The sequence below is a fragment of the Coptis chinensis genome, chromosome 2 (assembly GCF_015680905.1).
Source record: "Coptis chinensis isolate HL-2020 chromosome 2, ASM1568090v1, whole genome shotgun sequence".
In the NCBI taxonomy this organism is placed as follows: domain Eukaryota; kingdom Viridiplantae; phylum Streptophyta; class Magnoliopsida; order Ranunculales; family Ranunculaceae; genus Coptis; species Coptis chinensis.
In genome coordinates this window covers 27,291,589-27,309,432 of record NC_141457.1, presented here as the reverse complement: position 1 = coordinate 27,309,432, position 17,844 = coordinate 27,291,589, and the positions used below count along the sequence as shown (strand labels likewise).

The 17,844-nt window shown below is 37.3% G+C and overlaps 1 protein-coding gene and 1 pseudogene across 2 annotated transcripts; both read left to right on the top strand.

Annotated features, from left to right (window-relative positions):
* The first annotated feature begins 260 nt into the window (after positions 1 to 260).
* On the top strand, positions 261 to 6,140 carry LOC147515589 (uncharacterized; annotated as a pseudogene). Its single transcript, XR_015212982.1, has 10 exons — positions 261 to 271; positions 870 to 1,083; positions 1,525 to 1,663; positions 2,517 to 2,638; positions 2,791 to 2,994; positions 3,322 to 3,382; positions 3,964 to 4,102; positions 4,189 to 4,308; positions 5,037 to 5,261; positions 5,800 to 6,140. The product of XR_015212982.1 is annotated as an uncharacterized LOC147515589 (transcript).
* Positions 6,141 to 7,269: 1,129 nt separating this feature from the next.
* Positions 7,270 to 12,254, top strand: LOC147515588 (glycerol-3-phosphate acyltransferase 9). The gene is made up of 13 exons (XM_086588419.1): positions 7,270 to 7,397; positions 7,619 to 7,719; positions 7,806 to 7,863; positions 7,939 to 8,057; positions 8,418 to 8,517; positions 8,631 to 8,726; positions 8,849 to 8,945; positions 9,563 to 9,650; positions 9,729 to 9,825; positions 10,474 to 10,559; positions 11,190 to 11,309; positions 11,480 to 11,578; positions 11,951 to 12,254. The coding sequence occupies exons 2-13, from the start codon at positions 7,643 to 7,645 to the stop codon at positions 11,994 to 11,996; spliced, it is 1,083 nt and encodes a 360-aa protein (XP_086444545.1). The 5' UTR covers positions 7,270 to 7,397; positions 7,619 to 7,642; the 3' UTR covers positions 11,997 to 12,254.
* The last annotated feature ends 5,590 nt before the right edge of the window (positions 12,255 to 17,844 follow it).

Genomic DNA, 17,844 nt, shown 5'->3' with positions numbered 1-17,844 from the left:
CACGTAGTTTGAGTGTTAGTGTGAGTAACACTCAGACGACTTGTCTATATCGTTTGAGTATACACTCAAACGATTTGGCCATGTAGTTTGAGTGTTACTCAAACTAACACTCAAACGACTTAGCCAAGTTGTTTGAGTGTGTATACTCAAACAATATGGTCACGTCGTTTGAGTATAAACAGAAACGGCCCGGAGGGTTCGTTTTGGCGATACCAATTGAATTGGTTGCTGGGCCTAGACTTTGATGGCAAACTTGTAATATGGCAAACTTGTAAATTTTTTTTGAGGGGTTGTCCAATCCAATTGGATGAGTGCCCGATGGAATCACCTTCAAAAAAATATTAATCTATTGCGTTTATTGGATTGCATTCACATTTGATTTAATGCAATTATCCTGGTTATTGAATGTGGGTTCTTAGCCCAATGTCGGCCCAGACTACTTAAACTTTTATTGGGCGTTTTCAAGCCCAAGGTCCAACAACTTAACTCTTCCTCTTTCTACTAAAAAAAAAACTCAACAAGTGACAAAAAATAAGACCGAACCTCAAAAATGCCACTTCTCCCTGCTTTCCGTCACCTCATTTTCAACTTCACTTCAAAACAACCAAAAAAACCTTCTCATCTCATTCTCTTCTTCTTAAACCCAAAACCCTTCTCTCAACTCTTCAATCATTCTCCATCCTCAAAACTTCTTTTCACTCCAAAGGGTATCTCTTTGTTCTCATATATTTCACTTAAAAACCACTTCTTTAACTCTTTTTCACTACTAACACCTTCATTCTTATTACAGATGAAGCTACACCGATTTCAAAAAGTGAAAAAATAGGTTTTCAACCAATTAAAGAAGTGCCCACTGAGAGTTAAAGTAGTACTATAGCTGCTATTGTTACTTCATTGGGTACTCAGCCTGGTGCAGTGGGAATTGTTAGATTATCTGGTCCTTCAGCTGTGGATGTCGCTAGTCGTGTTTTTTGACCAATGGGGAAGAGGAAAAAAAGCTTGGGAACAAGTTGTTGGAGGCCTAGAAGCCATTTTGTGGAGTATGGTGTGGTTTTGGACCGTGGTGGGAATGTTGTTGATGAGGTAGTATTACTATACAAGCTTTTTTAATGTATTGAATTGCATAGAAAGCATGTGAACTGTGAATGTGTGTTAGTTGTTTAAGTTTCCATTGTTAATGTTATTGTCCATTTTTGGGCTTTAATGTGGAAGATTGATAGATTTATAAGATGAAAAGAATATAACACGTGTGGTTTGTTTTAGTAAATATACAATTAGCAGAAAGTTGCGTATGACACTGTAATGTACGGAAACACGATACATGTTGGGTACCAAGCAGGCTATATATATAGCTATCTTATTTTGAAGGAAAGTTCAGTAAGTCAGACTTAGAAATGAAGTTTGTGTGTGAAATGGAATTTCTTTGCAATCAGTTTGATGAATTCTGCAATTTTATTTTGTGCAAGCGGGCTTTTGTGTGGGCGAGCAGAATGTATTGAATGGTTTACTCTGTTTTCATTTTAGGTTTTAGCAGTACCAATGTTGGCGCCAAGATCTTACACAAAAGAGGATGTGGTGGAACTTCAGTGTCATGGGAATGATGTATGTCTGCGGCGAGTTCTAAGAGCTTGCTTAGAAGCTGGGGCTAGGCTTGCAGAACCAGGTTGGTTTCATTTTACACTTTGCTTTCAAAAGTTTGGAAATAGTTGTGATAGTTTGTTTTTAATAAGAATAAGGAGAAATGTTATTACTTTTAAAACGGAAAAGTAAATAAATCTACAAAAAGCTGCATTAGGTGGACCCAGGTCTTTTATGTTTACATCTGCGTTTAGGGAAGTTTGAGTAGAATTACATTGGGGTATGTTACTTATCTCTAGCAAATCATCAGGACAATACTTATGTTCACCAAGACGATATTGACATCCCTTTTCCGAGCTCAACTCAACTCCTTCAAAATAGAGTAATCATAGGAGTGATCTTGAATATAAGCTGGACTAGAGTTTTATTGTACATAGTGTTTTCGGCAGATTTCTTCTGAGAAAGTTTTAAATTTGGATCTGTGATCTACTTACTTGGAAATCTGGAATTATAAAGGAAGAAAAAGAAAAATGATTGTGGTGATGTCCAGTAGGTTTTTGATATGCATGAAGATTTATATTTGGATTCTCAAAAATAAAATTTCAAATCCGCAAACCGATGATAAAAAGTGGCCTACTCGGTAACGTAATCCCTTAGGGAAAACAAGTAGGATGTGAATGGAGATTTCTGTCACATCATAATAATAGATTGCATCATCACTCTCGCCATGGAAACACTGGTTGAGGTATCAAAAGTTTATAACACTCCTGCTAATTCAGCAGCAGCTAACTTCCTCTGAGTGTATCTGCCACTTGTATGTTATAAACTTATAATGTGTAACGAACTAAAGATACTGTCTGCCTTTCTTATTCAAAATTTGATGTTATCTGCTAGAAATGTTATATTCCCTATCACACCAATGCCTCTCTTTCTGTCAGGCGAGTTCACTCTCCGTGCTTTTCTAAATGGGCGTCTGGACCTCTCCCAAGCTGAAAACATCGAAAAACTTATTTCAGCAAAATCTGTGGCTGCTGCCGATGCAGCTCTAGCCGGAATTCAGGTGTGCTATCTTTGTACTCATATTCCAAAGAGACATTGTGTTTTGGGGATAGATCATTTTCCTATATATGGAACCATTGGTGATCATTTTGGTTCGAAGATACTTAGTAAACTTCTAATACTGAGACTTAATTAATATATTTTCTTTAGCAGGGAGGGTTCTCGGCTTTAGTCAAATCATTAAGGAGGCAGTGCATTGAGTTGCTAACAGAGATTGAAGCTCGTTTGGATTTTGATGATGAGATGCCTTCATTAGACTCCCACTCTTTGATGGATATGATACATGGCATGTGTCTAGATGTTGAAAAAGCCTTGGAGACTGCAAACTACGATAAGCTTCTACAGTCGGGATTACAGGTATGATATTTTTTTGGAGATGTCTGAATGTTCTTGCTTTTGTTTTCTTAATAGTTAAGGCCAGGAGATCACTTGCATTGAGACTAGGATGTATAAAGTCAGTAATCTCTATTCTCTACCACTAAATTTTAAAAAAAAAAGAAGATAATTTAGTGTCTCTCTCTGAACGTAATAAACTTCTATGTTGGCTTGACCGTTTTATATATTTTTCTGAGATTTCTGTTTATTGTCACCATCTGAGTACTTTGTTGTGGCGTACTACAGTTACAAGGATTATTTTAGGTTTTAACTCAAGTCCAAGCATTTATGAGTAAGTTTCTTTTGCAGATAGCAATTGTTGGCCGGCCAAAATGTTGGGAAGTCCAGCTTGCTCAATGCATGGAGCAAAGTAGGTTTAAGAATTTGATCTGCCATAATTATTTCCTGTGTTGATATTTTATTCATGTTTGCTTGTTCATGATCAATGAGCTAATGTTGTACATAATATAGTCATGCTGACTAGCTTCACTATGCTTTGGTTCTTTCATTTCAATCCTGAATCGACAAAACTCAGTTTCAACATATAGGAAAGCAGTCTCAAGTATGTGGTGCTCCCCAAGGTCTTCATAGCAACACACTAGGAACATACCTAGGGACCTCAAGTGGCAAGCTCACATGTCAGAAAAAACCATTACAAGATATGGGAACCAAAGTACCCAAACGCCTAAGGACTGTTTTTTATATTTGCTAATTTAAAATGTAGACAAACACCTACGTAAAATTGAACGTTTTCAACAAGAAAACGGTGAGGGCCGTGGTGTCATTTTCAGTTGCTTGACTTGAAAATGTGGGTTGACCGTGTGTTTGGAGGGGAGACCCTAATTTCCCATCTAGGGAAGGGGGGAGGTTAATACCAGTTAACCCATTCTTTTTATTATTGTTGAATGCCGCATGCATCTTAATCATGCTATGTTTCCTTTTAGCATGCAGAGTGAGAAAGCAATAGTTACTGAAATCGCAGGAACCACGAGGGATGTAGTTGAAGCCAGCATTAATGTTCATGGTATTCCTATCACTCTTCTTGATACTGCAGGTATCAGGGAAACTGAAGATATCGTTGAGAAGATAGGTAATGACTGTTCTGTATTTGTAGATAAGTTATCTTATTATGAATGGCATATCTTTTCTTAATGTTACGATTTTACTATGATGTAGGTGTGGAGAGATCAGAAGCAGTTGCAATGGGTGCTGATGTGATTATTATGACTGTAAGTGCTTACGGATGGGTGGACTTCTGATGATGCTGAACTTCTTGAGCGCATTCAAGTTAATCAGGTTTGTGGAAATCACCTGTCCTCTCTTTGCCTACCTAGTTTGCTTGTTTATTTTTATTGAATAAACTTAGCTACCTTTATATATTGATTGAATAAATTATATTGATGGAGCCTAGAGTAATGGACACTACCAGATAAAGCTATACACATCATCTTTTTCTTGTTTGTGTTTCCCTTACATATTACTTACTTCATACTAGGGTATGCCCGTGCCTACGGCCCGCGAGACCTCGACGCGCCTGCGACATTACCCCGACAACTCATCGCGTCTTAAAATTGCATGCATATACGATCTTAGGCGTAAAATATTCGGCACAAGACCAGCGAAACAACTCAATTTATAAATACAGCCGCAAGGCCATCCCAATTACCCATTATCTATAAGCCCAAATCAATTGGAGGCGCTAACAGTTTATAGGCTAGCCCAACAATTTATAAGTCCAGCTGCAATTGTTGACTTTTGGTTGATTTTTGGATAGATCCAATAGTATTGATTACACTTAACAAAATTACACAAACTCTCCAAACACTTGGATCTGCCATGTCACAACTTAGAAAAGACAATGGCAACCACTGGATGGAGTCTCTGTGGGCTCCACACCATTGCTTTTTATTAGATAGATATGAAATAGAATATGCATCTTATTACTCTGCTTTTAAATAACGGGCGATATATGTGAATGAATTGGTAATCTGCACATGTTGATTTGGTTCTTTGTAAAAATGCAGGAGATTACAGGTTCTTCTGCACCAATGATTCTTGTAATTAACAAGATAGACTGCGCTCCATCTGAGTCGGTTGAAACTCTTAAAAGGGTTGTCACTCCTTTCAATAAGCATGTCTTAACATGTGCTGTCAATGGTCAGGGTATACCTGATTTGGAGTCTGCACTAATAGAGATTGCAGGACTTGACTGCATTCCAGCAGGAGGGCGTCGTTGGGCTGTAAACCAGGTTGTTCTATATCCATACGGTGTTAAGCCTTTTCTGTATTTTTCATTAGTTTTGCTCAGTATTCATTTTAAATTGTGGAACACTTGGAACACCCTAGCTACCAATTTGGTATACATTAGGAGTACGCCTAAATGATAAGGACGATAGATATGTGAATAGTACAGGAAATTGCTAACCAGCCACATAATCACATAATACAATCAGCAGGACATGATCTCAACCGACATTGGTATTACCCGTGCCAAAACATTTTTCTGTATTAGTTTATAACATACGCAATAGTAAATGGACCAAGAAGAGATTCCATATGTCCATATTTCAATATAGGGGACAGCTAGCATCACCCTACTACTACAGAGTACAAACTGAAGAAATGCCCTGGCTGATTTGCATCTGTACTGTACACATGTAGAGATGTACTACTTTTCTACTTTTATGTCGGGAATATATACTGAACGGACTTTTGAGCTAATGTTTGAAGCTTATACTGATTTGTGTAATTGTGTTGTGTTGTGTTGTTGTGCTGACGAGTCGACAGAGACAATTTGAACAGCTCGTACGAACAAAGGAAGCTCAAATGAGGTTGAAGTCATCTATAGAAGAGGAGATGCCTCTGGATTTTTGGACTATCGATTTGAGGGAAGCTGCCTTGGCTCTTGCGCATATAAGTGGAGAAGATATCTCTGAAGAAGTCTTGTCCAACATCTTTAGCAAATTTTGTATTGGAAAATAGCTTTGAAATTGCTCCCTGTGCAAGTGCTGTAAATTATCCTTACTTTCTTTTTTCTTGATTTTGCCTGTGCTGTAAATTAACTGAAGGTGGACATAGTCCGTTCTTTTTGCCACAAGTTAATAAAATTATTATCAGTGTATTCCACATGGTTAAGAGTCGTGTCTTTCTACAAGAGCTAACCGAAAGAAAATGTATCAGAGTCAGAACACAAACAAGCTTATCTTATTGCAGGAGAACTTGTGATCATACAAATTGTGCGATAAAGATATTAGAGGTGTGATAAAAAGAACATAAAAAACGGGTATTTGGAGACTCAGACATTTGTGAAGCGTTGTCACCTTGATTCATCTCCCTTCGTTTCTTCCGTCGCTTCTATCTCCTTCAGTAACAAGCTTTGTTCTTCTGCATCCCCATTTCTTTTCTTCTTTCTTATCACATGTATTCCCTTCTTTAGTTGGTCTCCTAGATTAAAACACATCTTCTCTTCCAAGCCTACAATGTAGCAACTTTAAGTTTGGAAAAATGATATACCAAAGTTATACAACAATTTTGTCTTCGTCGTACTAGCTACAAATCTGTCCTTGAGGTTGGTTTCAAAGCCCCCCTAAATTCCAATTTTCCCTCCTTCATCTTCCTTCTCTCATCTCCTCCCTTGCTACACTCACGCCTCCACTGCTATGCAATTATTCTAGTAACCATCATGCATGTTAACATTTTTTTACCATGCACCACTATCTGCATTATACACTTGGGCACTTCTCTTCATCAGTTTTCAAAGCATCCATATTTCACATACTGATATAATGATATCTCGCTGATATATCGAAAAGTCAGACTGACAATTAGAGGGTAAAACAGTAAAATGCAATCCTAATTTCCGAACGAGATATCATACGAAATATCAAAATATTTCAACCGTAGTAGGGATTTATAGCAAGGCCCAAAATATCGATATCGATGAATATATCGGTATACCCAAAAAAACGATATATATTGGATATATATATATTTTTTTTGTGACCAGTCCAAACTATTTAAAATATCAGAAATATAATATTGGAAATATCGGAAATATATTGGAAATATATTGAAAATATCGGATTTATATTAAAAAATGGTCAAAAAGTCAACCGATATATATCATAAATATCGGATATATCAATTATATCGGCGATATAAAATTTTATATCGGAAAATTTCCGATATATATCAGGAAAAAAAGATTTCTATATTTGGTGGATATATGTCGAAAATATCGATATCGGTGTACCAAAATACCGATATATATCGGCGATATTTTGGTCCATGATTTGAAGGATTCTTCAAAACCGCAGTGTTCTTCCAGCTTCATCCTCTTTTCTGGTTTTGACAAACTTTCCTTGTTTTGCAACCAAGCATTACAGGTATACTCTCTCTTTTTGTCTCTGTTTATGTTTCATTTCTACCTGAACCATTGTTTTATATTATAAGTTTTGAATATAGAAGGGGAAAGTTTGTGTCTTTATATTCATTTGAGTGGTTTTTAAGTAATTTTGAAACAAGCCCAGAGAAGGTTTGTTCATATTATAATGTCATTTGTATTACTTTGTGTTTGTTGGTTGTTACAGAAAGTTTTTTTTTTTAGTCTTTTGAGACCAGTCAGGAAAAAATGGACTTAGATAGACCAAATATTGAAGAGTACTTAACTACTGATTCTATTCACAAGCCTCATGAGAAGCTTCTCTTGTAAGCCCTTCAACTTTTTTATGTGTGTTTTCAGTTCGAGGACACAATTGGGATTGTACTAATTATTATTGTAAATATCTGTTTAGGCGTGATTTGCTTGACATTTCACCTACGTTAACTGAAGCTGCTGGTGCTATTATAGATGTAAGTAATTCTATTAATTAATGATTATTAAAAAGGGTTATTTATATTAGTGATACTTGAATTTGCTTTGTGCAGGATTCGTTTACACGTTGTTTCAAGTCCAATCCCCCAGAGCCTTGGAATTGGAATGTCTACTTGTTTCCATTGTGGTGTTTTGGTGTTGTGGTTAGATATGGGATACTTTTTCCTGTTAGGTATGGAAATGTACAAGTTTAAGTTTAGATTCTTGTGTAGTTGTTCTGATGTTTTTCCTTGCCAATTTGTTACTAGTGAAGGTGAAATTGATTGTTCACTAGATTTTTATCATTTAGAGGTTGGCTCAGTAAGTGATAACTGTCTGTCATAACCGGTTACAAATATATCTGAAAAAATATCATAAAATATGGGAGATGTACAGCAGTAGTATTCCAAGAACCCAAAACCAATATTTCCTGCAAACTATGTCCCTGTTTTTTATAATTGCATTGGCTTCAGATATACCGGTCTAGTTTTCCTGTGTATGGAACGATACGGATACTTGAACCCTGATCTTAACAGTGTATGCTTATTGTCAGGGTGCTGGTACTAACAGTAGGGTGGATAATATTCCTCTCCTCCTTTATTCCAGTACATTTCCTATTGAAAGGAAATGATAAGTGCAGAAGAAAGTTGGAGGTATGAAATGTTAACTTTACCTGGTATTATCCATATTAAGAAAAGTTAGCTCCGGAACACTGTAATATTTCTTGCACTATTCATAGTTTGCATCTTGTTTTTTTTTTGTCCAGAGGTATTTGGTGGAATTAATATGCAGCTTCTTTGTTGCGTCATGGACTGGAGTTGTCAAATATCATGGGCCACGTCCCAGCATTCGTCCCAAGCAGGTGTAGTAGCTCACCATTTCCAGCTTTCTAAGCTCTAGAATCTTGAATGATATTCTTGAAATTTTCCTTACTGTGTGCGAAATTTCTAATACAAATTTTCCAATGGCTTTGTCTGAAAACAGGTTTTTGTGGCCAACCACACATCCATGATTGATTTCATTGTATTGGAACAAATGACTGCATTTGCTGTCATTATGCAAAAGCATCCTGGATGGGTTGGTAAGATATATAATGTCATTGTCTCTGTGCCTTTTCTTATCTCATGTATATATCTTAGTTTTAGTTATCCCCAGAGATAAAAAAAAGAAAAGAAAAGTGTAAAGCTCTAATCACGTGAGAAAATCTCACGTTAAGGCTACCCAGTCAAAGGAACCTGAAACCCAAGCTTAGAAGTTAGTATTCATGAACTGGGCCATCAAGCTTCTTCCTTATTAGATCAGGAAGTTGAAGACTATCAGAATATTGTTGACCACCGGAATATTTAGGATGACTCCTCAAGAGTCCAACTCTTGTGCTTCATTTTTCCTTTGGACTAGCACCAGTGAATATCCAAAATCACTAGTTTCTGAGGGTTATAAAAGTGAGAATAGAAGCACTGGATCCTATTGCTATCATGGTCTTTCTTTTTCTGAAATTCACATGATTGTGACTGAATAAAAATTAAAAATAACAATTTATGGCCAGTGGTTCATCGACTTTTATATAATGCCTTAAAGCACCATACTGAAAATGCATTTGGCTTTGTTACCTTTCCTAGGTTGTGGCCCTAATAGGATGTTTGCATATGAAATACAAGAAACAGTTCATTTCTTTCCATTCATCAATATTATCTACAGGACTACTGCAGAGTACAATTCTGGAGAGTGTTGGTTGCATCTGGTTCAATCGCTCAGAGGCAAAAGATCGTGAAATTGTGGCAAGAAAGTAAGCATTGTGCTATTTGAGTATCCGATGGATTTTAAGTTGCATATGGAAACTGAATTGAGTTATTTTATCATGCAGGTTAAGAGAACATGTTCAAGGAGCTGACAACAATCCCCTTCTTATATTTCCAGAAGGAACCTGTGTTAATAACCACTACACAGTCATGTTCAAGAAGGTTTCTATCTGTCGTGCTTTCTTTTTTTAAGGATTTCTTCGTTGAATATCACATGCCCTGATATGAGCTTTGAAAATTATCCCGTTCTTACCCTGGAAAAAGGGGGAAATCTTGTTCTTTGGTGACATTGAAATTATGATGGAATTTATAGTTCCTTAACTAGTCATACCGGGTGAGAAAGTGCTTAATGGAGAGAAGAGACAGCTAGTTTTCTGTCCTAGTGAAAAACTTACATCCTACACCTTAACTGAACATGTTCATGCCATTAGAACTCTGACGTGGGCATGTGACATCTAATTATTAAAAGATTGGACTCCACATCTAATGCGGTTTGAAGTTTCACTTGCTGACTTTTGTATTGAGTTGTGTCAATGATGTACCACTGGAGAACATTTAATTTTTTTTTTTTTTTTTGCTATAGAAGTGCACACCATCTAGCATGTTGAAACAGTTGAAGCATGTTTTTTTAGATTTATCTTGAGTATTATTTAGTTTCATTTAACGACTCAGGTCCGTCCAAAGTCTTCAGTAGCAGAATTGTTAGTTCATGAACAATTCTTGAATTTACAATGGTGTCTTCTCGTTATTTGTTTATCTCAAATGTCTCCCATTAACCTTAAACTGTTGTTTTACCTTTTCTCTCTCCAGGGAGCATTTGAGCTTGGCTGCACAGTTTGCCCAATTGCAATCAAGTACAACAAAATTTTTGTGGATGCTTTCTGGAACAGCAGGCAGTAAGTACCTACTTTAAGGGCACCAATTCATCTCAAAATAATATGGGTTGTTTGTATGGTTCCACTCCTATTTATTGTACCTGCCTATGAAACTGGTAGGAGCGTCAATAGGATAGTTATGCACTTTAAACACTTGCAAGGTGTGAGACCTAGTACTTGCTGTATACCAGGTAGCTGTTTTGGATTTGTTTTAAATGATGAATCACTCGATGTATCCATTATGTGTAAGCCTATATGAGTAACTCCTTGCTACTTAGCCTATCATTTGTAACACTGTATCTTTATGCTATTAATGAATTGAATTTTACTGATAAAAATAATAATAATGTGTAAGCCTATATGAGGTGAGGTTCACTTGGTCATTTTCAAAGAAAAATACATACACAAATTTATTTCACGGTCAGATCATATCTAGATTGGTGGATTATTAATACTGAAATTACCTCACTATAGATTTAAATTCTTTGGTGTAGAATTGTTTCCACCTTTGTGCAAGTGAGATGTGTGGCCTATGGATGGGGATTCTGTAGTTACACAGGAATTTCATATATGCTCTATTTCTCTTAGGTATCTATCTTCAAATGATGTACTGCTTCCAAATTGTGTTCCATCAAACTTCTTGTTTTGCAGACAATCATTCACAATGCATTTATTGCGCCTCATGACCTCGTGGGCTGTTGTTTGTGATGTGTGGTACTTGGAACCACAAAACCTGAAACCCGGAGAAACAGCAATAGAATTCGCAGAGAGGTAATTCACCTCTATGATTGTTAATTTGCATGTACATTTTCTGGTGTTAATCAAGTGAAAAAGGTTTTTTCCTCGTAACAAAAAATAAAAAGAGGAAAAAAGAAAGAAAAAGAAAACAAAACTTGGATAACTGGATGAGCTTACACATGACTGGCTGCTTGCATTTGCAGAGTTAGGGACATAATTTCTGTTCGGGCAGGTCTCAAAAAGGTTCCTTGGGACGGATATTTGAAATACTCGCGTCCTAGCCCCAAGCACACAGAGCAAAAGTACGCTACCATACCTTCATTTATTGTTATTTCTCAACTACGAACAATTTTTTTTGTTTTTTGTTTGTGTGTGTTCTTATACTTGTAAGAATAGCGAAATCTGCAATGCTGGAACAGGACATGACCTCCTTTTGGGTTTCTGGCATTTTTGATAGGTCTCAGTGTCTCACCAATTAGAATGGTCATGCTAGATATGGATACATTTTTTTTTTTCAATGTGGATTAAGGTTATAAGAAAATTGTATGTGGGCTCCCAAACTTAGTAAGTGGGAATGATTAAAGTCTTGCATGTTCTTTTTGACACTTTTCAAGTTATATACTTAGAGACCAACCAAACATGCCTGATAGTCATTTTTATTTTGTAATTTTCAGGCAACAGATCTTTGCAGAATCGGTACTTAGACGTCTGGAGGAATAAGGAGATTCTTTGTCAAATTGATTTCTTTTCTTTTTTTTTAATCTCCTTTCTTTTTTTGTACCCTCCCTATCTTCCCCATATAGTCTTTGATGAAGTGGTATTTCATTTTATCCATTTTGAAGATCACGTTTTTGCAATTTTCTTCTTGCTACTTTTTTTCCGTTTAAATCAGTGTATGTTAAAAACAGTACAGAAGAAAAGATATAAATAATCTTAATCAATTGGGCCTCCGCCTTGTACAAGGAGAATTCTACGGTACTTCTGTCTTTCTTTAATAGTGCAAGTATGGTGTGGCTTTAAAGGAGTAGCAACAGCCAACAGGATAGGTCCAGTGGCTGCCACAGGAATGCATTGAACGGAGTATTCATGGTTCATCACAATCCACATGACACACATATACGAACGCACACGACCTATTGAGCTCAAAGTTCGAACTTTCCACAAATTAGCAAGCTATGGGGGGAGCTCATGTGTGTTGAGTTTTTTTTTTTAGACTTGCCAACGTAAGAATCAGACTTCTTTGTGAACAATTTGATGCACACTAGAGTGAAAAAGGGAAAAGAAATGGCAATTAGACTTTACCCATCCATTTCATGAACATTAATGATCCACATTAATAATCCTGTTCTAATCCAAAACTTAATAGCTAAAGCAACAAAAAACAACTGTAAGAAAAAGCCACGAACAGAATTAATCGAAGAGACGAAGATTGATGATGGTTTCTCAAACGTTCCAACAAATTGAAAAATTGAAAACCACTTGGGACATCAGTATGAAAAATTGCCTCGATGGTACGTGTAAGATTATTATTTCTTGTATATATTAGTGTAACAATTACATGGGTTTATATAGACTAATTGTTACAAGTAAATCTCATAATTCTAGGAGAAGAATAAGAGATTGATACAATTCTATGGGAAGTTTTCTATCATGTAAATTACATGATAGGAAACTTGATATATATCCGAGCACATTCATGCCCATCTTGATAAGAGAATCGGTTAGCACATAGGTTGCCACAACTTTAGTAAGAATGTCTGCAAGTTGTTGAGCTGATCGGACAAAGGGAAATCTGATTATGCCAGCATCAAGATTCTCTTTTATAAAATGCCTGTCTATCTCTACATGCTTGGTTCTGTCATGTTGAACTGGGTTATAAGCAATGTGTTATCACAATAGAGATTCATTGCTTGTAGAGGAGGAAATCCCAATTCAGTTAATAATATTTTCAGCCATAGTAACTCACACACTCCTAATGCCATACCTCGGTATTCAGCTTTTGCATTGGATCTCGAGACTACCGATTGTTTCTTACTCCTCCAAGTCACAAGGTTCCCCCCAACAAAAGTGAGATAGGCAGAGGTAGATCTTCGATTATCAACGGAACCTACCCAATCGACATCTGTAAATCCATCTACATTCAAATGTCCATGTTTAGAGAATAATAGACCTTTGCCCGGAGTCAACTTTAAGTATCTCAGAATGCGCTCTACAACATCCATATGTGGCTTGCGTGGATCATGCATAAATTGGCTTATTGTACTTACCGCATAGGCAATATCAGGTCGAGTATGAGACAAATAAATCAATCTCCCAACAAGTCTTTGGTAGTGTCCTTTGTCTGTACTTGGATCACTCAAGCAATGGGAAAGTGAGTGGTGCTGTTCAATGGGTGTATTGGTTGGTTTGCACCCGAGAAGCCCTGTTTCGGTCAACAGGTCTAAGATGTACATTCTTTGAGGTAGAAATATACCATGCTTAGAGCGTGCAACCTCAATTTTGAGAAAATACTTGAGATTCCCAAGTTGTTTCATCTCAAATTCAGAAGTCAAATGACATTGTAGACAGGAAATTTCATCAGTATCATTATCTGTGACTATCAGGTTATCCACGTATATGATCAACACAGTGAGTTTACCATTTTTATGCTTCAAGAACAAAGTGTGATCAACATTGCTTTGTTTATACCCAAACTTTACCATAGATTGTGTGAATCGACCAAACCATGCCCGTGGAGATTGCTTGAGTCCATACAAAGCCTTCTTGAGCTTGCATACTAATGAAGTATTCTTGAATTCGGAAATTCCTGGAGGTGGATCCATGTACACATCTTCAGTAAGATTGCTATGCAAGGAAACATTTTTAACGTCAAACCAGTAGCGAGGGCCGGTCTTTATTAACAAATAAGGATAAGAGAACTTCGCCTTTGTATTGAGTTTAGCAACAGGTGCAAATGTATCTTGATAATCCACACCATAGGATTGAGTATATCCTTTTGCCACCAAGCGAGCTTTAAATCTTTCAATAGTATCATCTGCTTTGTGTTTGATGGTAAATATCCATCGGCAACCAACAATCTTTTTTCCATATGGTAAAGCAACAAGATCCCAAGTGCCATTTCTTTTAAGAGCATCAATTTCCTCATCCATAGCCTTTGTCCATTGAGTATCTGTCAAAGCTTCCTGCAATGTACTAGGTGTAGAGACAGATGATAATTGACACACATAAGATGTATATGAGTTCGAGAGTTTGCATGAGAAAACATGATTACCTATTGGGTATTTGATCTTGGCATTGGGGTCAAGTTCATATTGAATAGGTGGTATTCCTCGATTAGTACGTGGTGGAAGGGTGTAGTGAGAAATTAAAGTATTTTCAGTTGAAGGAGAAGGAGATACCTCAGGTAAAGCAGAAGAGGGCGGCAATGATGATGTTGCGTGATGGATTGGACTATCTGGTGGTAGATCAGTAGCATGGTCAACATCGGCAATACTTTCTTTTGGAGTATTCTCCCCACTAGTGCCACTCTCAATACCGGCAATACTGCCTTCTGGAACACATTCTGGAGTATTCTCCCCACTAGTGTCACCCTCAACATCGTCTGGAATCAAAGTTTCAATATTCCGTGCGGTGCAGGTTTCTTTGGTGGAGTAATACAATTCAGATTCATGGAATACAACATCCATAGAGATATAAAATTTGTGAGTAATGTGATCATAACATCTATATCCTTTTTGAGTTGTTCCATATCCAACAAAGGTACATCGAATAGCTCGTGAATCAAGTTTAGTGCAATGTTTGGAGGATAAGTGCACATAAACTACGCATCCAAAAATCCGTGGAGGCAAACGAACATGAGGTGGAAGAGTACAGTGTTCTACCAGCACATCTAAAGGTCGTCGAAATGAAAGAACACTAGATGGTGTTCTATTCATCAAATACACAGCATGGCGATTCTTCCGTTCTGCCGCAGTGCCGTTTTGTTGAGGAGATTCTGGGCATGAAGTATGATTAATGATTCCATTAGAATTAGGGCAGGGAATTGGGTCGGGTTTGACCCGAATCCGAATAGTTTGGATTCGGGTTCGGATATATTTTTTGGGCTTTTTTTGAATTTTTAGTGTTATCCGATCGGGTTCGGTCGGGTTCGGATATTAAATTTCAGATATAATCGGGTTCGGATATTATGAAACTATTCGGATTCGGATTCGGATATAGCCATATCCGACCCGATCCCTGCCCTAATTAGAATGCATAAAGTCAGTCAATTCTTGCTTAAAGAATTCACCTCCATTATCAGTTCGAACAACTTTGACAGATATACCAAATTGTGTGAGTATCATTTGATAGAAACGTCGAAATATCATACAGACGTCACTTTTATGTTTCATCAAATATACCCAAGTCATTCTAGTGTAATCATCCACGAATGAAACAAACCATTTTATTCCAGTGGGGGTAGATACTAGAGATGGCCCCCACACATCTGAATGTATCAATAAAAAAGGAGTTATACTTTTAGTTGTTGATGAAGGAAAATGAGTACGATGGCTTTTAGACAGAGCACAAGTTGCACAAACCATATCCGAAATATTACAGCCAATAAATAATGAAGGAAAAAGCCGTCAAAGATAACCAAGTGACGGATGATCTAATCTTTTATGCCACAGCCATATTTGCTCTATATTGTCTTCCAATTTCTGTGAACTTACTGCATGTGCCAAACTTTTATTAACTGGTGGAGCATTACCTTCTAGATAGTACAATCCATCACGCAGCTTACCACTGCCAATCCTCTCCTTGGTATGGAAGTTCTGAAAAAAAACAGTGAGTAGGAAAGAACAAGCCAACACAATTATAAGCTTGAATAAATTTATTTACCGAGAGCAAATTGCATGCAAGAGAAGGAACAAATAGAACATCAGAAATAGGTAATGAAGTAGGTAAAATAACTGTACCGATACCAACAATTGGTGTTGATGCGCCATTGGCATTAGTAATGGCATGTTTAGAATGAGATGCAAATAATTGGCTAAAGTTAGAGGAGTTGCATGTCATATGATCGGTAGCACCTGTGTCAATTATCCAATCGCTAGACGTAGTACAAGTAGAAAAACTAAGAACAAATTTGGACATACCAGTTGATGCCACAAAACCTGCAGAAGGTTCACTCGGTTGAAGGGTCGGAGGAACAACATGTTTGAAAGTAGAACTTGTACCAGATACCTTCTTACCCTTAGGATGCCAGTCCGGGTAGCCATGGAGTTTGAAACATGTTTCAATAATGTGATTATCTCCATTACAATGGCTACATTTGCGCCCTCCTTTCTTCAGGCCATGTCGAGATAAATTTCTACGAGCAGCCATAGCTATGCTATCCACAGGTGCCCTGCCCATCATAGCATCATGCCGATTGGGTTCAGCACATATCATGGCATAAGTCGTTTGAAGATTTGGGAGAGGGACTGTGGAAAGAACGCGACTGCAAACCCCATCCAAGTAAGAGTCTAAGCCAGCGAGAAAGGCATACACTCTATGGGAATTAACCTTGGATGTATATCGCCCAATATCAGTGGGACACTCCATAATACAATCATCAATTGCATCATATTCGTGCCATAATTTGCATAACTTCGCAAAATATTGAATAACAGTGCCACCATTTTGACGGATAGATAATACCTCACAATGCAATTGGTATGCTTTGGAAGCATCTTGACTGACAGAGTAGGTGAGCTTAGCAATATCCTAGATTTCCTCTGCAGTAGATAATCTGAGAAACAAGGATCTGATATCCTTAGTTATGGCATTAAGCAGCCATGATTTAATCATACAGTTGTCGTCTTCCCAAACCTCATATTCAGTGGAGGAAGTGTCGACTGGAGCATTCTTAGTTCCGGAGATGAATCCCCAGCGCTTCCGACCTCGAAGTTTATTCCGAGCATTTAAGGACCACTCAATGTAGTTCATGCCATCTAGGCGTTCAGGGGTCAACAAGGATAATACTTCCTGGTAACCATTACTCGTTCTCACTGGTAAGCTAGTCTCGTTTTCAGGTGTAGACATGGTGTGTGTAGGTAGCGGAAAAAGAATGAGGAAGATGGCGGCTAGGGTTTGTAGAGAGGATCGATACCGGCCTATACTGATACATGTAAGATTATTATTTCTTGTATATCTTAGTGTAACAATTACATGGATTTATATAGACTAATTGTTACAAGTAAATCCCATAATTCTAGGAGAAGAATAAGGGATTGATACAATTCTATGGGAAGTTTCCTATCATGTAAATTACACGATAGGAAACTTGATATATATCCTAACAGTACCATCTTCCAAATTGAAGATACCTCTTTCCTCGCCTATGAAGAACTAAATGCAGTTCCCTACGGCTACTTCCCTTTACATCCTGGGAAATAAGACGCCATGATGGAGATTGAGTGATTCAGAGCCACATACAATGCAGAATCACCGATATTTTCAACTTTCACCCACTTGAATTCACCAAAATCTAGTTTGAATATTTTGAAACGCTGAGTTGTACAATGACCACCAACATATCTACGGA

What these genes read in the sequence shown, in the direction of transcription:
- LOC147515588 (XM_086588419.1), top strand. Translation starts at nt 7,643, where the DNA reads ATGGACTTAGATAGACCAAATATTGAAGAGTACTTAACTACTGATTCT. An exon ending in CTGCTGGTGCTATTATAGAT is followed by an intron (nt 7,864 to 7,938) that starts GTAAGTAATTCT and finishes TGCTTTGTGCAG; the next exon opens with GATTCGTTTACACGTTGTTT. An exon ending in GGGATACTTTTTCCTGTTAG is followed by an intron (nt 8,058 to 8,417) that starts GTATGGAAATGT and finishes GCTTATTGTCAG; the next exon opens with GGTGCTGGTACTAACAGTAG.